General features: G+C 35.2%; 3 protein-coding genes across 3 annotated transcripts; 1 reads left to right on the top strand and 2 right to left on the bottom strand.

The window, feature by feature from the left end:
* Positions 1-2,974: 2,974 nt before the first annotated feature.
* LOC8270855 (nudix hydrolase 16, mitochondrial) lies at positions 2,975-6,992 on the top strand. Its single transcript, XM_002512986.4, has 4 exons — positions 2,975-3,406; positions 4,322-4,436; positions 5,533-5,616; positions 6,517-6,992. The coding sequence occupies exons 1-4, from the start codon at positions 3,336-3,338 to the stop codon at positions 6,754-6,756; spliced, it is 510 nt and encodes a 169-aa protein (XP_002513032.1). The 5' UTR covers positions 2,975-3,335; the 3' UTR covers positions 6,757-6,992.
* A 618-nt stretch (positions 6,993-7,610) lies between these two features.
* LOC8270853 (E3 ubiquitin-protein ligase KEG) lies at positions 7,611-17,609 on the bottom strand. Its single transcript, XM_015715372.3, has 16 exons — positions 16,515-17,609; positions 14,532-14,894; positions 14,208-14,438; positions 13,905-14,030; positions 13,435-13,771; positions 13,192-13,349; positions 12,612-12,769; positions 12,366-12,487; positions 12,098-12,232; positions 11,753-11,877; positions 11,450-11,554; positions 11,095-11,328; positions 10,401-10,734; positions 10,076-10,264; positions 9,617-9,922; positions 7,611-9,257 (listed from the first exon to the last, which is right to left on the bottom strand). The coding sequence occupies exons 1-16, from the start codon at positions 17,255-17,257 to the stop codon at positions 8,043-8,045; spliced, it is 4,881 nt and encodes a 1,626-aa protein (XP_015570858.3). The 5' UTR covers positions 17,258-17,609; the 3' UTR covers positions 7,611-8,042.
* A 1,936-nt stretch (positions 17,610-19,545) lies between these two features.
* Positions 19,546-21,080, bottom strand: LOC8270852 (sigma factor binding protein 1, chloroplastic). The gene has a single exon (XM_002512983.4). The coding sequence runs from the start codon at positions 20,841-20,843 to the stop codon at positions 20,412-20,414; it is 432 nt and encodes a 143-aa protein (XP_002513029.1). The 5' UTR covers positions 20,844-21,080; the 3' UTR covers positions 19,546-20,411.
* Positions 21,081-23,150: the final 2,070 nt, after the last annotated feature.

The raw sequence follows: 23,150 nt of genomic DNA, 5'->3' as shown, positions 1-23,150 counted from the left end.
TCAAATTGATGATTATGCTCAAATGGTTTCAATTTAAATGGATATAAGGTTATTATTATTATTCGGATCATTATTTGATGTCATAAGATATTAATATTATAATAATAGAATTGATATTTTTTTAAAAGTTTATATAATTGATTGTAATTTATAAAGAGAGCAACCTGTTATTTTATTAGTAAGTTTTTATCTAAATATCATGATTTAATTTAATAAATCTAATAATTTAAAAGATCGATAATATTAGCATCACGTGAAACCAAATCAATTGCGTTGTTGCTCATATGCCCAATTCATCCTTTGAAACATATGCTTAAGCAATTAGGTTAGAAGTAGAAAGGTAATTTGTCATTTACAAACATCTTTCACATGGGTCAATTATGGAACCAAACACTATTTAGACCCAAATTTTGACTGCCCTAATTTCTTCCCATGTGCCTAAGAAAATCTGGTTAAATTAAATGAATGATGGTTCAAAACTTGTCTTCTTTTTCTCTATCTATAGTTTTTAAAAACTTACATTAACAAAGGTTTTATTATAAAGAGCAAGAAAGAAAAGGTTTTAAAAATATTATTTAAAGAATGTGAATGAAATGAGTATTTCTTAATTTATTTTATCATCCGAAAAAATTAAAATATTAAATTTAAAATATAAAAAAAAAAAAAAAAAAAAATGAATACTTCCCAGAGATGCTCCCCAAATTCCAAGAATGCTGGGAACCCCAAATCATGGAAGGATGGCCCTCATTTTAAGTGATTATTTGTATCAGAAAACCCATATCATTACATCAACCTCAATTCTATCTATCAATCTTCTTTTATCCAACATCAACCCCATAGCTGTCTGAGTTCATTGTATGCATTTAGGTTTTCAAGTTGAGCCTTTGAAAGCTGCCTCGTCTGACAGACAACATGCATACTTGAAAAAGAAAAATAGAATTGATGGGTTAAGATATGATTCACATGGAAGATATATATGCAGCTCTTGTTTCATTCCTCTTAGCTTCTGAATTGAAAGCTGGAAGGAAAGGAATATTATCCAAGTTGGTACACTTGCACTGACCAATTTCATCTTTAACAAATTGAAATCGTTCCAGTATACATAAGCTATGCTATTAATAAATATAATCATGTGCAATGTATCTGAACTTTACCTATTCCATGCACGCACGTATCTATCCTTTTATTATATATATATATATATATATATATATATATATATATATATATACACATTGTTTTTTAAGAATAAACAAAACCTGTGACCTACTACTATTTCTGGTGGGTACAAAATCAATTCATGCGTTTGTCTATCTTTTGCTTGATTTTGATTTGAGCAAGTAAAATCACTCACTCCATTGTTTATTTTCATCAACAGAAACCACAGCACTATGAATACTTTTATTATCTCTCACGCATATGTCAATTTGCGAAAACCTATTCAACTTGACACGTAAATAAGCATACATGTGTTATTTTATGCTAAAGCCTCTCGCAATCTTTCTAGGGTGAGTTTTTCAAAAGGATTTTCTCTCATTCAAAAGTTATTTGTCCTTTCTCCTCCTTTAATAGTCTTAGAATTTTGGGCTCTTTTCTTGACCTAAAACATTGATGTGTGTAAACACACACACACATATTCATTGTCATGGATCTTGCTTTCCCTTAGTTCATACATTGCTGATTTGTGCTTGTACAAAAAGATATATATATATATATATATATACATATAATTCTGTCTTTTTATCTATGTTGGTTGAGAGAGTTCCTTTCATAGACTGAAAGAGAAGTCCAATAAAATTGCACTTGCATCAGTGAAATATAAAGAGTTGCCGCCCATCAGGAATTGGTGCCTTTGTGTCACTTCTTAAATTAGCCAATTATAAACATATTATGTTTCAAAGGAATCCTAACTTTATTTTTAATTAGACTGTAATTACATAATAGAAGCAATCATTCATTTATTATAAAAATGCTAAATCCGAAATCAATATATTAACAAATATTGATTGAGAATACTCAAAACTGAAGATCTCTTCATTTAATTATGGTCGTAATGATGTCCCTTAACACAATCTCATTCTCATTTAATTGGGTTAGCAATATTTTTTATTATGGTCATAATAAGGATAGGCGTGTTTCTTTCACCCTCTATAAATTAGCTTTTCTTTCTACTTTTGAACGTTAAACAGTTCCTTCCAACAAATTTATTTACGTGCATAAATAGGGCTGATGGTACTTCCCAACAAATTTATTCAATCAGACTTCATGATCAAATAGCAATGGTGCTTCCGAACAAAGGGCACATTATGAATATGGGTTCATACTATGCCTGAGCCTGATTTTCTTCAAAACCAAATCTATTATCTTTTTCTGAACTTAAGACTAGGTTGGCTTGAGCATTTTCAGCTTTCCAAGGCCAATCTGCAAAAACAAACATAGCCCGACGACTGCCTTGAGTTGTTCTGTTTATTAGTGAAACTCACTGAATAAACGATGTTGTATTCTTTGGACTTTTCGGGCCAAGACTATTAGTTTAATTCAAGAGCTCACTGAGTTTGAACTTTCTTTTGAATAATCTTGGGCCTAGTCGCCAAGATTTAGCAAACTCAGTAGGCTGAATTTGACATCCTACATTTTACATTTTGACCTTAGGTTTTGCTGTTCTAATTTGACCCCTTTTTTTCGCTTTTGAAAGAAAATAAATAAATAAATAACTTTAATTTTTTACAAAAATTCAAAAAAAATAAATAAATAAATAAAATCCAGCCATATCCAAGAAGAAAAAGAAAACAAAATTGAAAAGACATATCAGGAAATCAGCTAATAATACTCGCAGTTTTCGCCCAACTTTGGTGGGCCAGCCCAAAGTGGGCCCTAATTCAAAATCAGGACCCCACGTGACTTTGACCACCACCGCTTTACCCCACCGTCCGATCTGATCCGATCCGTTTCATTCGCTTCACTTTTTAAGCTCTTTCACTCTCTCTCTCTACCCAGACTCTAATTTTCTCTCTCCAAAAAAAATTGCTCTTTTTTTTTTAGGAAAAAGAGAAATTCCTTTACTGAAAAAGAAAAAAAAAAAAACCTAATTAAACCAGAACCGTGATTAGATGATGTCACAATGCAATAATAATTATAACCATAGAACCAAAACACCATCAATGCCGGAGATGTTGTAATCAAGTGCATGCATGATTGTTCCTTTTTCGTGAGATTTGGATTCAAGCCAATGGCAACGCTGATTTTGATTTATTTTGTTGATTTCAAAGAAATAGGGTTTTGAGGGAGGGCGAAAAGCAAGGAAGGATTTTTAAATAGGGTGATAATAGATTGTAATGTCTGAATTGGTGGCCCGCACAGGTCGACATCAGCAGCGGTACGAGGGCGGCTGTCGCCTTGTCGCCGGGTAAAATTCCCATATTTTTCCTCAAATTATAAATTCTTAAGTTTTAAATTTTATTTTTATTTTGTATTTTGGGTTTTGGGTTTTGTGTATAATGGTTTATTTGATTTTTAAATGTTTGATAATGTCGTTTTCAGTTAATGGGTTATCTTTTTTTTTTTTGGATTGGTGTAATTATAGTCTTTTTTCTTTTTACAGATTGTTGTTTAATTAGTGCGTTTTTGACTTTATGAGGATTAATGGGTTCCATTTTTCTTATATATTTATATTATTGTAATTAGGAACATTTTTGTATTGGACATTTTGTATATAATCTGATGGATTGGTGGGGCCTGTTTTTTTTTTAATATTTTCTTGGGAATGAATTTGGAGGGCTTAGTTGGTGATATATTTGGTTGTTGGATGAATTTAGTTGAGGTTTACTGGAGAAGTTTGCAGAAATTTTGATAATTGTTCAATGGCATTTGCCTGTACTAATTTTATTGAAGATTCTGAATTTGATATTGATGACTTGAAGGCGAAGGAAACAATTTTTCTTGGTATCTTAAATCATTGCACTTGAAGAAACTAAACTTTTATTTATTTGCAATTTTTGCTTACGGTAAATTCTCTTCTATTCTCTTATGACTTTAATTATCAAAGTAAAATATGCAGACACATGAAGCTTGCAGGCAATTGATGTTTATTTCTTAATCAAGAGAATTATGTGTTAAGGATTCCAGTTATCATTTTTAACAGGTTTCCTTATGGTTATATACAGTGTGTTGCCCTTTCTGCTTTTGCAGTATGATGGAGCTAGTTGATTGGTATAGGACAAATTAGTACTGTGTTCCTAGCTAAACTGAATCTACTGATGTATATTGCAAATCGCAATGTTATTTGGTCTTGAATCACTAATTCGGCAGGTTGTATTGACAGGTGCATTCCCTTTAGGTATAGAGATTATGATGAAAATGATGATGCTGATGCCGAGAAGCTTGTTGAAGTTCTTATGATCAATTCAACTAGTGGACCGGGTCTTTTGTTTCCGAAGGTATAGAATAATAAAATGCTTTTGTGCCATTTACTGTGACCAGCTTCTTGCTTCTGCAATTCATGGATATGCCTGTTAAATTCCGAGAATGAAACGAGTTACATTGCACCACTGTTACCCAGCAAACATGAATGATATCATACTAACAGAAAGGGTGGGAGAGCTCCTTGCATTTATATGATAGAAGATGAGAATATTGTATGTTAATGTTCTTCACAAATTAGCATCTTATTGCTAGTTAATGTGCTTTTTCCTCTGTAGTAGATTTGTTAATTTGTGAAGTAGAACTTAGCTGGTTACCTTTGAGGTGCGTAAAGGTATTTTTAGGTTGAGGAACTACTGATCTCATTGGATCTCAGGGGCTACAGGCTAAGCAGCCATTATATATTTATCCAATGATATGAGAATTAAAGGTCCTGTAAGGTCCTCTGCACAATTATGCAAATCGCAGTTGTCCATGCGTGCCTTACAAATGGAAAGAGATCTAATACTTTCTTTTCCTCCGTTTGTGAAATTGGCTTGATCTTTGAACAATCCTAGCCATGCCACCCAATGGCATGGTTTGGATCTCAAAACCCGGCTTTTATACTATGTTTGGGAGAGAGTGGAAAATGGAGACAATTTTGAAAAAGGCATTTCCATTTCTGGAGAGAAATTTGTGTGTGGAGAGGACCAAGATTTCAATCCCAAATTTGGAGAAAATTGAGGTTAACAAAATCAATATTTTAACTTTACAACAATATCTCTTTAACCATAAAGTTAAAAGATAAATTGTAATTTTACTACTATAAATCACTTTCTCCCGTTCTCTTCTCTCTCATTTCCCATCAATCCATCCAGACAAAAGGATAGAATTTTCATGTCCTCCTTGGAGTCCTCGCCACTTTTACTTCCTCCCTTAATTTGTTCCTGAACTCACCATCAAAGAAACAAAGAGGGATAGGTATCAGTTGGTAAATCCTGTATTTTGTTAGTTTCTGTTTGTATATGTAGCATTTGTAATTTTCTATTAAAGGTCTTGTTTCCGTATGCTCTAGAAAAAAATAAAATGTTGCATTTTTGTTTTTAATGTTTAGTTTGTGCTATTTACTTGTAGGGAGGATGGGAGAATGATGAAACTGTTGAAGAGGCTGCAGTGAGGGAAGCCATTGAAGAGGCTGGAGTGCGAGGCAATCTAATGGTGAAAGTTCATATGCACTCATTATCTTGTCCTATTTTTGTATCTCGATGGATTTGGAAAATTGTTTGGTGGGGAAGGGGAAAGAGAAATCATGATTAGAAAACACCTTTATAACCTAATGTTTATCACCATCTAGGGTCAGAATGAGAAATCGGAATGGGGGATTATTCGTTGCTTTCACATTCTCATGTTCTTAATTGAAGTCTTGAACTTATAGGGCCGCCTAGGATATATCCTTTAGAGGGGAAAAGTTGATTGCTGTGTTTGATAAGGCTTTAGTTTCCAGGGACACCGCAGCTATGCCATAGAACATTTTCTTTTGGAAATGCCTTGTCTATGTATAATTTGGTTGTAGGGAATTATTGTGTCCCCAATTACTAGTGTAGTAGATGCAGTTCAGGTGTTTTGTGCACTTCTTAGGAAGAAAATTAAAATGAGTGTTGCTTGGTAATGCTTTCCTCTATATCTGGTCTTTTTTCCTGCATTTATTAGTTGCATCACACAGCTGATTTCTTTCACCCAACTAATCTGTTGCTGGTAAACTAATTTGAGGTTCTAGTGATTCGCCTATGCTGATACTCAAGCATACACTGTGCACATGATTATCTATCTGCTTGAATGAATACCTTTGATATCTTTCTGCGTATTTATGCTAGGGTTAATTTATTTGGATGCACTTCTAACCCTGCAATCTCCAAGACCTGAGATAGCCTCTATAATTACACAAAATAGCAATTTTTTTGTTGAAGATAGGTGTGATAGTTTATGCGATGACTCTTGCATCGTCTTGTTTAGGAAATCCAAATGAACCAACTCCTATTTTATTAATTGGGTTTCAGGATTTCATAGGGATTATCACTTCAAGTGTAAAACTCGTCTTGTTTTTTCATTGGGTTTCAGGATTTCATAGGGGATTATCACTTCAAGAGTAAAACACTCCAAGATGAGTGTTGCCCTGAAGGTTTATGTAAAGCTTCAATGTTTGCTTTGTATGTCAAGGAGGAGCTAGAGTCATGGCCAGAACAGAGCACGAGAAAGAGAAGTTGGTTGACCATACCTGAAGCTGTTGAGAATTGCCGACATAAATGGATGGAAGAGGCTCTGAAACAATTCTCTAAATGGCTTGCAGTTAAGATGTAAAGTACCAAGGAATCAACTAATGAGGATTAATTTGCTGTGTGCATACAGAATAACTTTGTGCTCACAGACCCTGATATTTGCTGCAGAATTTCTTCATATCTTCCAAGGAAACCCGATAGCAGCAAAATTTTAGGATTATACAGCTTGTTTTCTGAATATTTTTCTTTTAAGAATTTCAGTCTTGTTCAAGTCACTGAGACTCTTGCATTTAAATACTTAAGCCATTTGTTCCTGCAGTTTTTAGAGGTTCATTGATGTATCATTTTATCTAGAAGTTAGGCCATTAAAATGCTTCACAATTTTTCTACATTTGAACTTTTGAAATGTTAAAAAAGGGAAGGAAAAGAAAAAAGAAGAAACAATTAGAGACATTGATGAGACTTTCCTAGAACTTGTCTACTTTCATATGCCTAAGTTTCTTGTGCATTGTTTGCTGACAATTCTAACCCATTCAACAAAATTTAGCCAAATAATGAAAAATTACCATTTGCTTAACGATCATACTTCCGCAATAGCTGGAAATGAACTAAACTCGAGTATGGTATATAATGCTGGCCTGAGTGGTATGCCATGTCTTGTGGCTTGATAAGGATATCAAAATCCCGTTCCCGGCCCTCCGGGATCTTCCTGTTGGATAAAGAAGATAACAAATGTGAAACCTGACGACCATTTTGCAGTGATACCACAATGGATCAGATCCCATTTCTTTTAAAGGGTGGCTACCTTCGTGCACCATGCCATCAAGAAACACCATCAGGCACTTAAATTCCTTGGTCCACATCAGGAAATGCAATGCATAATAGTTGGGCTCAAAGTTTGGTTGCTAAAGAAGTATGCAGGCGACACATGCAACGTACAAAAATTATTGAAGATGAAAAAGAGTCAACAACTCTGACAAGATTTATGTATCAAGTTTGTACAAAATTACATATAAATGACATATATACGTCAAAAAGCTTTCAGCTAAACATCTATGGGATACAAAATGGCTACAGCTATCTTCTCTCTCGCCTACTCTGTCTCATCTATAACCAACAGCAAGGCAAGCCCGATATTCCTCAAGGTCCCAGTATCCATGTCTGTAAATCTTCTGTTTATTAACAATAAACAAAATCCCGTAGTTTGAGGCCACCGCATTCAGATGTAGAGTTTCAAGCCGTTCGATCATCATACAGTGCAGCTGAAACCAGTTGCCTCTCCAACTGTCTCAACAAGCCAAGGCACTATGGCTCAAGGAGAGAAACTGAATGAAACATAGAACACAATCCACTGCCTCAATTGACAGCTTAACTCTCATCAAGAACAATATCAGCTGGATCTCCAATCCAAGGTCTCCCTTCTCTCCATTGAAATTTAATCCTTAGCTTCCCATTCGCATCTACACCAACTACCTTGCCCTTGCTAGCATGAGTCTCCATACCCCACCCCCATCGTGGTGTTACAAGCCCTTCTCTAATTCTCACTTTGTCCCCCACTTTAAATGGCCTAACCCATTCCATTTCCCATGCTTTGCAAAGCCACAGCCTTTCCATGAAGCAGAATGCAACCCATAATTCCTCATCTTCCATCCGATGCACCACCCCAATGCTTGAATGACTCACCTCTCCCCACTGGTGCGTCGGTGTTGACACTGATGCCCTTACCCTCACCCAGTCTCCAATGCCAAGTTCCTGTTCCATAACTAGCTCCACTTCTGTCGGATCAAGCATCCAAGTTTTGGAGCCTACCGGAGTATATATTCTCATTTTTCCATCAGCATCAATTGCTGCTATTGTTCCAACACTAGCATGACTGTGGCCTGACCACCCAAATCTGGGCTGTTTCACGGACAGTTTAACTCTAACCTTTTGTCCAACTGTGAGCCTTTCAACTCTTTCAAGATGAGAAGTAGGCCCCACCCATCTTTCTTGCTCCCCACAAAACCCAACATAAGTGCTTCCATCCCATTCATCTCCATCATACCCTATACCTTGTACAACACCAATGCTGCCGGGTCCAATAGATTTCCAGTTCCCAGCACCTTCCTTCAATCTCACCCATTCTCCTACTTCAAACATCTGTTCAATCTCAAGATCTGCAGGATCTCCTCTCCACAATCCTGGCAATCCAAAGAAAGCAACCCTCACTTCTCCATCAGCATGAACACTGGTTATAATGCCTCGTGAATCTGGCCGAGTGCCTCTCCAGCCCCATCTTGGGTCAGCTAATCCAGTTCGAAACCGAACATGCTGCCCAACTTTGAAGCATGGGACCTTTTCAACATCTGTGTAATGAGCAATCCATCTTCCTTTACGGAAACAACAAGCCAGCTCTAGGTAACCTGTCTCTTGTACACTATGCACAACAGCTAAACTTTCCTTCCCAATACTATTCCAATCATAACTTGGTCTGGTCCCCAGGCTTGGTTTTGAATGTACCCAGTCACCAACTTCAAATCCTGAAAGACGTTCTGCATCTCCAGGAGAAACTTTCCACGGATTATGTCTTCCAGCAACCTTCACCTGCATACAAATCAAAAACTACTGAATAACAGAAATGCTTTTACTTCTCTTTGTTTTTTTGCTGGGAAATGCTTTCTACCAACAGTACAGTCAAAAATTACCATACTAGAAATGAACGAGTTTGCTGCTACAACACTAGCAGTTTAACAATCATTGTCGTCATATTATGTGATATAAGGTGTTAACCATTGCTCACTTGCAAAAACTAGAAGGTAGATAATCAATAACATTGTAACTTTGTACCACCTAACACATTGATGCAGAATCCTATAATTTGCAACAGCTAACTGCATCCATTGCAGGTTAAACAATCTAAGACGAACAATTTCCATAACAAAGATAAAACCAAGAATGCTTACATTCAAAGCCCCATCCATGTCGATTCTAACAATTTTTCCAACAGTTGCAGGGCTCTCATTTGACCATCCAAGTCGAGGCTGGGTAACAGAAGGCATGACACGTATCTCTTGTCCCACTTCAAAAGGAGGCACCTTCTCCACATCCGTCACAGAGCAACGAAAAGGCTTACTCCTGAAACAAAAGGCAACACCCATAACACCATCCTCCTCCAAGCTGTGAATTATCCCAATGCTGTTCCGTGTAATGTCCTCCCATCCATATTGTGGAGAGGATACTGAAGCCTTCACTCTGACCCAATCCCCAACCTGCCCATTAAGGAGTTAATAAAGCAAACAAAATCCAATGAGGCTATCACCATGGATGTACTGAAACTTATGTCTAATAATGCATAATACAACATTAATTAACATATTGCAGATGAATCACCAAGTAGCTACGGATTACAGCAAAACTATTACCTTGAAATCCTCAACCTTCTCCATGTCAGATGGGTCGGCCTGCCATGGAATAGGTCGACTAGGTATTTCTATTATGAGGAGACCATCATTCTCTATCTCGCTAATTCTACCAACACTATGATGGGTCTCACCACCCCAAGCATATCTAGGTTCTGCAACAGATCGCTTCACACACACCCGGTCACCAATCTGTAAGATCAAATAATAGATTTGTGCGTAATTTTCCTTGAATCAAAGTAAGGAAAAAGTTATTCAAGAAAAGTAAATTGAGAATTTTTATCAGTGTCCATAAAAAGGAGAAATCCAAATTTTCTGTAATTCATACCCTGAAAGGGGGGACAAGCTCAACCTCCTCTGGTTCACAATGCCATGGATTTGGAAGATAGCTCAACTCTAACAACAGACTACTATCTGGTCTTACACAATATACTATGCCAATGCTCCCTGGTGTTACCAACCCTAATCCATGCTTAGCTGTTGTGAGTGTGGGCCGGATACGAACCCAGTCACCAACCTTGAATTCTTCAACTCTTTCCATTTCAGCGGGATCAGCTTTCCATCCCCTGGATGCTCCCGGAAACCCAACACGCAGAATCCCATCATCATCAACACATAAAACAGTTCCAATACTGTCACGTGATTGACCACGCCAACCAAACCTGACAAGAAACAAGACTACTCATCAATTCTTTCCCCACACAAATTATGCATAAAATTGTGAATCCATAGGTTTAGATAACTCATGTTGCTAAAAACTGAAAACTGAAAACTCATGCTTCTAAATAACTTCAGTGCTCCAAAGCCTTGCAATATTATTAGACTGGTATACGAACTCGACAAGAATCTAAAAAGAAATCCTTCCTTTTTACTAAATAAATAGAGGATAACCATTTAACCCAATAGTAATATGCAAACCAGACATTATCCAGTGAATTTAAGTAGCAGTTCACACCATTAGGCTTTAAAAGTTTTTACTTTTACTATGTTAATTAGTAGAGTTCACAAGTGTGCAATCATACCTTGGCTCTTTAACATCTGGTTTAAGCCGGACATGCTGTCCCCGGTCCAATGGAATCACCTTCAAAACTTCATTGACTAACACATGAGCCTCTCCAGTACAAAATGACACCACAATATTCTCCTTGTCCACAACATTTTGCACAAAGCCTACACTCTTATGTTTAGCACCTTGCCAACCATGTGTAGGAGCTGTGACAGTTCTTTTAAACTTCACCCAATCCCCCACTTCAAATCTATCTCACATCGAAAAAGAAACTATTAATATCTTTTAGTTACAACCTAGCATGCACCACAAACTTACAACTGCAGTTCATGAAGGAAAAAATTGTAAGAAGCATTGCCCTTAGTCCTTACATTGTAGGAGAAAGATGAACTCCCCTATCCACAAGTGCCTCCATCAAATCTTCTGAAATCCATTCCCGAGGAAGGGCCTCCAAAAAATCACGCAGTGTCTTGCCACTGTCCCCAACATATTCACAAGTCAATTAAGAAAGTTCAGAACTGCGCAGTTACCTTCTTAACACAATAAATAGCTAAATGGAATAATGACAATAATAGGGTCCGAAATTGAAAAATTGAGAGTTTAAGAACAATGAGAATCCTAGAGAACCAATATGCAGACACTGGAATAGGAAAAAGTCAATAGTCGGTACTTGCCTGTGGTTTCTGACATCAACAGCAGCATCAGGATTTCTAAGCATGACAATGAGCCAATCAAGATTTTCACGAATCATTTTTGCTGCATCTGCCGCTATGTGAAAAGCATTATCGCCTTCATCGTCCTACTAATTGCAAGCAAAGACATAAGTTTTGATGGTTGAGTTTTCAATCATTAGCATAATAAATTTTGGGGAAGAAGGTACACGCAGATGTCACAATGAAACCAATGCAATATTTTAGTGCACCTCTAATGAGAATTATACCGACAGATCAACTCTAAATATAATATATATTTATAGACCCTGGAGTAAACAGAATTTAGAAACAGAGAGAGTAAAACACCTGCAGATTACAACTTGCTCCAGAAGATAAAAGCAATCCAACACATGACTTTGCCCCTCTGGCCAAGGCTACATGAAGAGGAATAGTATTATGCATGTTCCGTATGTTCACATCTACTCCAGCATCAAGAATAATCTGTTCAGCAATTTGAATGTATAGTTAAATGAAGTAAAGGGGAGAGAAGAAAAACTCAACAAAATTATAAGGCCTTGGCATTTGCACTAAAATGCACGGGCACAAGATATCCATCATAAACAAATTAGCTTACTTTGACCAAATCAACATCATTAGCCATGGCAGCAGTATGCAAAGCTGTCCGCCCATGCTGGGCATCCTGTGCAGTTGGATCGGCTCCAGCAGCAAGCAATATCCGCACCAATTCCCTCCCCTCTACAAGAAAGAGGAAGAAATATGTGAAAAGGATAAAGTAACCAGACCACAGAGAAAACATAACGTAAATACAAAATTGAATATTGATGTTTATGTCCTAGATAGTCCAAGGTTTTTCCATTACCAATTTCATGATCTTTCTTTACAGCAGCTGCCATACACAATGCAGTTCCAACTGGACTTGGTATATCAATTGTACCAGCAATTTCTTCTATGGAAGCAATTTCCAACCACCTTCTCACAACAGCCACATTCCATGTTGCTACACATAAGTGTAATGGTCTGTGACATTAAGAGAATCAAAAGGAGCAAAAAGGAGCTGAATGTGAAATATAACAGAAACATACGTAGTTAAATCAAATTTAGAAATTTGCAGCTCTTGCAAGCTCCAAATCCAACTTTCCATTTTCACTTCACAATCATAAATAAATGAAAAATAACCTCCAAAAGAACTATGTCACAAGCAGGAAAATAAATAAAGGTAATGATTAGATGGCCTATGAGCAAATCACATTTTCCATTTCCGGAAAAATATAGAATGCGGATCCGACATGAACTCAGTCTCTTACTACCAGCTCGCAACCTCCCCAACCAACCTCTCAAGAAACAGAGAAGTAGGAATATGAAATCTTCATTGTGTCCACATACTTTTTCCCCGTATGTTAGAATATAAAGACGAAGAAAAGCAAAACCCGAATACTTACGTCAAATTTTTTGAATTACGAACAGCCATTGATCTACAGCCACCATTTTCCAAAATAACAAGAGCACAATCTGTATATTTCTTGGCAACAGCTCTATGCAGGACAGTTTCACCTTCATCATCCACTGCATTGGGATCAGCTCCAGCCAATAGTAGCTCCTGTCAACATGAACCCATTTCAAAAGGAAGAAGCAGAAAAGTATAACCAAAAAATAAATATTTAATTCATCAACTGAAGCCTTACACGCATACAATCAGGTTGTCCATGGTAGGCACACACGTGAGCAACAGAAGGACCAAAACCATCTCTCAACCTAGATCTAACATTTGCCCCTCTCACAATAAGAGCACGAACACATGTTGCAGATCCAGCAGCTAAAGCAAAAACAAGTGGAGGATCACCATCTTTATCTAAAACATCAGCATCTGCCTGTTTGTACTCCAGTATAGTCCCAACAAGTTCCGCGCTACCACGTCTACAAGCCAGGTGAAGAGCTGTTTGCCCGTCGGCATTCTGTGCTTCCAACAATAAAGATAGTGAACTACCATCATTTCCTGATGCAGCCTTTGCAAGCAGATCTCTGCATTAAAATTTAAAATGAAAACAGAAAAGAAAAAGAAAAAGAAAAAGAAAGAGAAGAGGTTAAAAACATAAGATAGAAACCCTTAAGTTTCTTCAAGTAAAAAGAAACAGATTCTGCTGAGAAAACTAACCTAACGCCAGTCACATCCCCTTCAGACACTAGCCGATGTAAATGGCTAGGGTTGTCCTGAAAAATCTCCAAATCAGGTGCGGGAGATGGTTCTGTCACATTTGATCCAGAATATTTTGCAAAGCTACTGCAATCACAGAAAAAGTTCTATGAGCAAATCAAACTTCATCTCACGTGCACACACCATTCACATGTGGTGTGCTTAGAAGAGAAATGTTGATTTTGCCAATGGTCAATGATGACAAGCCTGCAATCCATTGTCCAAAAGAGAGGCATGCTAAGATCAAATCATCAGAATTCTTACTTATCAGGGCTTGCAGGAGGGCTCCGTGGCAACTCTTGCAAATGACGGAGAAATATTGCTAACATTTGATTAAAGCTTGGCCTTCTTGATGCTTTGAACTGTAAGCACTCCCCAATCATCTTCCACAATTCTCTAGGCATTCCAACACCCACTACACTTGCATATTGCGGAGGCAATTTCTTTCCCTTGACAACAGCTCGATAAATCTCCTCAGCACTTAAACCAGCCCACCTGAATTAACATAACTTGTATTACTAAGACATTATGCCTAATGAGATATTTAGAATAAAGAAACTAGAAAAACTAATGTGTTAATCCACATACGGAATGGACCCCGTGCACATCTCCACCAATGTACAGCCAAAACTCCAGGCATCTGACTCTGCAGATATACCAATTGCATCATCCCAGAATAAATTCAATGACTTTTTTACTGGCTCCCATGCCTCTGGAGCTGTGTAATGTGGGCTGAGCATTATACAGTCCATACATGAATGGATTTTCGCAGACTCACACTCTGAACGAGCTTTCCGGCAGGCAGGTTTCTTCAAAATTGCAGCAAGTCCATAATCAGAAACCACTGCACGACCATTTGAATCCAAAAGAAGATTGGATGGTTTTATATTCATACAGACGACACCTGCTGCATGAAGTTCAGCCACCCCTCGTGCTATGTCTGCCCCATACCTACAGACAGCAAATGCTTGCAACATCAGGGAAAAAGTCATAGCTAGCTATAAAAAACCTTTTAGTAAGCCTATATTTCTCATGTCTTTCAGTAAATTAATAGGAACTTACACGTCTTTAGTTAACTACTTAGTAACAATTCAAAGCTGAAAAAGGAACTATGGTGGCTAAAATAATTCAAAACCCAGACTGGAAAATAAATAGTCTCTCACTGCCTCCTTGGTCTTCCTTTCACTTTCACACCTTCTTTGGATTTTGCTCGACATTGCCCCTCTTTCTTCCATCTTAAAAGTGAGATATATGAGAACTCAATTGAGACACAAACTATTCTCTGCTAAGAAATTCTCCAAACCAATAAATCACTGGAGACTGGGAATCTTGCAAACGCAAAACTGAAAAATCTTTGCATCTATCTCATCATGCAAGTTAATGACTATTAGAGGGAAGATTCCTATCAACCTAAATAAATAACTATTAGAATTAGCACATAACATGTATTACTGTGGAAAATCTTAAATAGCATGCATCTAAGGTCCATGGCAAGAATCCTCTTTGTTTTCTTTCTTAACGTAATTTTTATCTTTTCTTTCTTACCTTATTAAATATGTGCATACGCAAAAGTTATGTATTATTACCACATAGTTTTCTAATGGCAGGGAAGGGAAGAGATAAAGAAATTGAGAAAACTTGATAATGGCAATTTATACAAGCTAAAAGCAACAGATAAAGTTAGTTGACAATGAGAACAGGGATGACCTTATCAACTTCGAATAGTAATTCAAATAGCTTTACTTTTAGAAACTTGAATACAACATAAAGATAGGGGTAAAATATGTTAACAGTCAGTACAGATGTAACTGTTCTTGGCATGGACACGCACCATTAATATCTAAAGCTTCTTTGTCGCCAAGTACCAGCAAGAAAAACAAATACTATATTCTACCTTCTTCTAGAGGTCAACAGCCAGAATACTAAAGCTATACCAAAGTGAGAATGAGTTCTGACGTTTCAAATCACATAGTGCTCAAGTTCACAATATTTAGAAATTGTATTGGAAAAAAGTCCTCTCATCCCCTCAAGAAAATTAGAAAAGCAATTACAATAACCATATTAAATGAAAGAAAGTCCGCCTAGCTTCTGTTTTCATGGCTCTCAAATGATGTTAAAAGGAGGAACACCTCAAATCTTCTAAAACCAAGTGGAAACTTCTAGCTTCATTATTGCATCAATCGAATCAAGCTGGTAGATTATTCTTTCTAGTCTATCTGATCCAACATAATCTTTCTCAGACATTTCCTTTTCTCAAATTCTAACCTCAACATACCATTCAATAATCAAATAACTGTGGGTGGATAATGTATCAACAAGAAATGGCTCCTCATTTCCTATTCCAGTTAACCAAAATGTTTAAATTGAGCGCCATCCACTCTAACTAAGCTCCAAAAGTCTCAACCCATGCAGTTTAAGCACATATAATACCAATATAAGTCAAGTAACAGATTATTACACGATTATAGTACAAATATTACCTGCCTCAATCAAAATTGACAAAACCACCAAACAATAGCATATACGAAATATTCAGTTCTCATATAAAAAGCACAAAGACAAGAGGAGAACCTTAGAATTTGGTCAAGAGTAAGCCTGCCTTCATTTCTTAACATCTCAGATTGAACAGAACCATAACATCTATCCATAACAAGGCCCAAACAACCTTCCATCTTCACAACCCCATGAAATTTACAGACATTTCTACACCACATTGATCCTCTCCTTAAATTCTCTAATTGCCCTAACACATACTCCAACTCCATATCTTCCCCTACTTCCACTCTCTTCACTGCCACTTTATGCTTACACTTCCCTCCTCCCCCAATCACACCGGTCCACGTGTCCACTCCCGCTCTCCTCCCTTCCCCTATTTTCTTCAACAGCTTCACCTCGTGATGCACACCGACTTCAATCACGGGCCCACCACACGCGCCTCCTGAGCTCGACGCGTGCGAGCCACGGCTACACCTTTCTTCATCATCCTCGTCGTTTTTTGCATCATTGTTATTACTAATATTATCATCATCGTCCTCCTCATCGTCGGTATAATCGCAATCGAAGTTGTTCGGTGATGCAGACGTGGCGGCAGAGAGGAGAGACAAGACGGCGTAGTTTTTACGGAGTGCGTTAACGGAGTTGCCGACGACGGACACGTGGCGGCATCTAGGACAAGCTAATGTTGTATCGAGAGATGAAGAGAACATACGCGATAAACACTCCTTGCAGAAACCATGCCCGCATTGAAGCAGTAATGGTACTCTTTCTTCTTCGTTGTACCGTGTTTGGCAAACCGAACAGCACGGCACTTTCATATCTCTCTTTTTCCCTTCTCGCTATAAGAAAAAAAATTTAAAAATCAATCGCACAAAAATTGAATCAATCCAAACAAAAATTAAAGATCTTAATTGAGTAGATCCATAGATTAATCAAAAATAAATAAAGATCATCAAATTAAGAGATGGAGAGAGAGAAAGTATGAGGGTTTTATAGAAAGAGAGCGTGTGTGTGAAATGAGAGAAAGAGTGAGGGACTTTTTCTTTTTTCTTTTGTTTTTTTTATAATTTTTTTTCTTTTTAAATGTTTTTTTTATTTCTCTTCTTCGCTTTTTCTTTCCCTTTTCTCTCGGTTTGGCTGGCTGCACTGCACTCAGAGGGAGAGAAGACGCAGTCCATTTTCTTTTCAGTTTTATTAAGATTGTTAAACTTTTTAGAAATGTTGCAAATGGATCCTTATGAATATGATACAAAATTAATTTTTGTCAATTTTCTTCCATTTCCATAACCAAAGAAAATAACATGATTATGTAGATTTAGTCTTTGTGTATGACTTTGAATATTATTAACATTCTTTTGTTATAAGTTGGAAATTCAAATCGAAATCATATTCAACTTATTAAATTTTAAAATCTCACCGATTTATTTAAAATTAATTAAAATTTAAATGATTAAATTAAAAAAATTAAATTTATTGATTACTAATATCAATATTAATTATGAACTCACAATCTATTAAAATATGATAAATAATATTTCATTGTTGGTTAAATATAAAATAAATGATATTATATGAAAGTAATAATATTAAAAGAAGTTCACAAAATTTTATTCTGATGATACTTTTATTAAAAAGATTTTTGCGAATGAGCCACCAAGATTTCAATCTAGCATCTTGCATACACACACTATAGTGCACCCAATTGGCTACATTTTTTCTTTTCTTTTCTAAACCTAACCTATTTCTATTTGGAGGTAAAGGGTCAAATACTACTAATTAGGATTTGCAACTAATCAATACTCATAAACCCATGAAAGCATACTTATTAAACAAAATAATGTAACAAACAGGGACACAGTTTCTGTCAAAAAAGTCATCAAGTTAGAAACCATCTGTCATGGAAACTTGAACACTAAAATATTTTTGGACAAATTTCACGTGATGATTCTTAACAACACTCTTTTGTTTTGTTCATGTTTTTATAATATATATATTTTGTTTTTGCTTGAATGTTAAGTGTCCATCATTGATACATTACTTGTTTAATATCTCTTTTATTGGTAAATTTTTGTTCTTGCGATTTGGGTTTTACACATTGTTGGAAATAAATGCAAAGGCAGCAAGTGACACGAACTGAGCCCAGCAAAAGTGGTTTGGGGATTTGACTGGACTGGTTATTGTGTTTTTAATGGGCTTTCTTTTTTGTCTTCATAGGCTTCTGTCCTAACCTCGTTGGAGCATCTGTAGTTGTTCCGAACATATGCATGCATGTCCTTATGTATGTGCGACTGTTATACGAAAAACAGGCCCTACTTAGTCCTGTCCAAGGGGAGAGGGCGGAGGGGGATGGATTCTTTTAAGCCTAGAGTTTGGTCAGATTCAATTATTCAGATTTTAAAACTAAAAATATGTGATACAGTCTGTATAAACTCAGCAGTTGTATGAACAAGTTGGAGGTTGTTTGGATACCTGAAATAGAATAAATTAGAAACCCAAAACCACTATGATGCCTAAATTAGTTTTATAGTATGGGCGGTCTGATAAACGAGATTTGACGAGATATTTACAAGATCTAATTTAATAGTTAATCCGATTTCAGAGTGTGGTTTTATGTAGAATAAAGCTGGTTGTTCTATTTTATCAAGCATCACTATATGTTTATGTTTATGCTAGTATTTTTCGAATGTGGCAATTTATTATATGATAAAAAGAAGAAAGATGTTTTCTAGTTTAACCTGAGAAAAATAAAATATGATAATATACATTTATTAAATGCGTAGCGAGTAGTTAATTAAAGATTTTAGCCAACAACTTCTTTATATATGCAAAATTCTTGTGCATTTAGAATAGGCAATTTAAAATCCTAAAAGAATTCTTCTACCAAAAACAAAAGTAGATTCTCAAGAAACAATATTGAGCTTTTTAATATATATATATTTTTTTTGTTAACTTTTATAAATTGTAGATATATTTGTAAATTCATCAATGGTGCACGCCATTAAGATGATAATCAAAGCAATACTGAGTGAACCCTAGCTGGTAAAGTAAAGCTAAAGCACGAGTAATGATAATGAACATGAAAGTAACCCATACAGCCGCCACTATATATAAAATTTTCTTTTTTTCTTAACAGTAAAAGTTTGCTTGGATTACATGTGATAAGATCAGAGAAGAAAAGGGCCCTAAGGCAGCCGCCAGACATCAACTTTTATTTCAAAATTCCAAAGGACAACTAACCCATAAAGCCACCTCCAAATTGCACTAGCTACTTGGATTAAATTTATATCCACTCGCTAGAGCAACAAGGACCACTTCAGATTCTCTTAATCTTGCCATCTCACATTTTCTTCCCCCAAGATCAACAAATCTAACCCCTTGAAACCGTAAAATTTTCAAGAACTTGATCAATGCTCATGGTGGTTTTGCTTTTCTCTTCTTCATGAAAACATTTGACAAGTTGCACAGCTCGTGTTTCCAGCCATGGAAAATAAAAATCAACTGTTTTGACCAGATGGACCAATTCTATTTTAAAAAATTATACAAGATATTGTCAATGCCTATGATGAATTAGGTAATCTGCATAAAAACCAGTCAAACATTTTCGAATAAGTTTTTTGATTATTTTCTCCATTTACTTTGGTGGGAAAGAGAGGGATCTGAACCCAAATAATTATACAGAAAAAGAAATACTATGAATCCAAGACATCATCATAAGCAGCAATTGGAGATCAGCAGGAGACCTTCCACTTATAGATATAACAATGAATCTCAATATTATAAAGAAAGAAACAGAAGAAATTAAGCATCTCCATATGTATCAAAATTGTAGTAGCTGGAAATTCGAGAAAGCTATACTATATGTATTAATTTACATACATACATACATGTATATATATAAATGAATAAGACCAAAAGAAAGCTTAAATAAAAACTTACAATCCATATATATATATATATCTACCTAAAGAGTTTCTAGTTAAAAACGTCTAACTGAAAAGATTCATGGGGAAAATTTGATTGAAACATGCTCATAAAACTGCCTTCCATAGGTGGCAAAAATCTATCAAATGGGTCAAATATACTAGAGTCGGAATCAGGAGAAGAAGAAAAAGAGGGCTCATTGTAAGAGCTCATCAAAGGAAGAAGTACTGATCCGTGCTCATCAGAAGCAGCCCTGCTTCGATCAGGAGTAGTTTCAGTAGAGTAATTTTCAGCACCATTGTTAACATCCATAAATCTTGCAGCATCAGAGTCTTTTCCAGTAAGTTCTTGAACAAGAGCCCTAAATTTTGATGCACTAGTCTCAACTTTCATAGGACTAGAAATATACACAACTTTGATTCCCTTTTTACTTCTCTTTGATGCTTGCTTCCTGCTCTTCATGTTAACTCCAAGTACATCCATGATCAAGAGAAAAGCCAAAACTAACCCAGAAATAATTTATGTGTTTTTTCTGTTCGCTGAGTCTTCAATGGATGATGAGATCATATGTTGTACTGGACGAACTTACGGTAGGGTTTATATAAAGGGTACGGAAAGAGGAAACTTTTGTCAAGTGTGAAAGAAGATGGTTTCCTAGAAAGAGATTGGATTAGAAGAAAATGCAAGAAAGGATATTTCTAGGAAGGTGATTTAGATTAAAGAAATGGAAAAACATAAACAAAAGGGCTTAAATAGAAGATTCTGATATTAGATACTTGGATTGGATGACCCGTAATTACATTAGCTAGAGTTAGGGTTATTGTGACCTTAGGGTTAGGGCTACATATTATTAATGGTGAATTTCTATGTTCATTGTAACAAGAAGGGAAATTAATAAAGCACGTGCGCAGTCTCATGTGACTAGGAAAATTTAAGGTTTTATATAGGAAATCCTTTGACTTCAAGTTTCTGAGTACATGGCCGCAAAAGATTGGTTAGTTAAGATTGAATTTCTATTACAAGTGTCTCATATGATTGGATCATCAAGTTAATAATTTAAATTTCTTTAGGATTAAAAAAGAAAGAAAGAAAGAGTTAATTATGTCTTGTGGATCTCAATTAATTAATATATATATATATATATATATATATATATCAAGATTCTTTTCTAATTAAAATCTCAAATTTAAATTTTAGAAATGTAATTTAGTTGTACTAATTCTGAATAATTTATTAATTATATTTTATATAATTCCTATAAAATTAATAATTATATATATATATATATATATATATATATCAATTAGTCATTTTATAATTACCTTGCACAATCTGATTTATGATGGCTTCACTGAAAGTGAGAAAAGCAGCCACATATGCAGCTTCGTAATTTTCTTTATATTAATATGGACATGGAATATACGTGCACTCATTGAAGAACTCCACCTCATTGGATCAGAAGTTACATCTTTAATGGTTCCAAATGAGTCAAATCTAACATCTTTCATTAGGGTCTTGTCAATTGAAAGTTGCATTAATCTTATTAAATTATTAGATTTACAATTATACACCTCAGTCATTAAATTAAGTGTTTTAAATTAAAGATGGGTGCTATTCAATAATTTTTTGATGTGAGTCTATTGTTTTTATTTAATATTTGTAAGAACTTATTATTTATATATTAAAAGTAAAAAATTATTATTATTTTTATTATATATATATATATAGACCGTTAAATTTAAAAAAAATAAATATATATAAGAAATTAAAATAAATTAAAATTGTCAAATCACCATCCTAATTTATTATTTTCTTAATTAAAAATTGTTGAATAGCATTAATTCATCCAGAAGATAAATAAATAAATAAAAAAAGATTAAATTAAGACAACAAGATAATCAATGGGTAGACCCTACAAATATGAAGAAAGAAAATGTTGAGGAAATTGACAATTGTCCATTTGCTCAAAGTTGATTGAAGTTTTATGCAACAACTTGCAAATGTCTCCTTCATCATTAAATGTTTAATTAAACCTCTTTGCTTTTCTTGTTTTGCCACCAAAGGCATTTTGTGTGAGGGGCACTACATGTGTGTGTAATTTTGGGTTTTATAATAGCCGTTGGATCAGAGCACGACGGAGCCGCAGCTTATCCTTGCCATTTTAGCTGACGTTTAATACGACGTCGTTGTTTTCATCGAATTAGATCAGCAACTATGCGTGACCTTCCAGAAAACTTTGACCCTAATCTATAGCTAGTCAATCTTGAATTATATATTTTCTTTTTCTAAATGGGTAGTATCTCGAACCTTCCTTTTTTTTTTTTTCCCAAAAATAATTAGATTATTTCAACAACAAAAACATTTTCTTTATAGTTAATTATTAAATGCTTTCTAGAAATCTGGTTATTACAACTGGCTTGAAATATTATATGGAAATAATATAATTTGTATACTAATTCAATTTTTCTCTAGAGATAAAACTATTTAAGATAATATCACAAAATAGTTTTTTTGCTACTACTATTAATAAAGATAATAATAATAATAAAATACTTGTTCTACAAGGTACCATTTGGAAGACCTTTTGTAGAAATTTTGGTAGAAGTTTCTATAAAAATTAAATTTTTGTGGGCATGAAAATAACTTGTAAAAGCTAGCTAGAGTGTATATATATGTATGGATAACTTAATTTAAAGTGATTGCTTGTTAGTTGATGAAGATATAGTTAATATTGTTTTTATATAACTCCATGTCCCTATCTTCTAGATTTCCATCATCAAATTTAAGTAA

Source organism: Ricinus communis, chromosome 8 (assembly GCF_019578655.1).
Source record: "Ricinus communis isolate WT05 ecotype wild-type chromosome 8, ASM1957865v1, whole genome shotgun sequence".
NCBI classification, from domain to species: Eukaryota; Viridiplantae; Streptophyta; class Magnoliopsida; order Malpighiales; family Euphorbiaceae; genus Ricinus; species Ricinus communis.
This window is presented reverse-complemented; position numbering and strand designations above follow the sequence as displayed.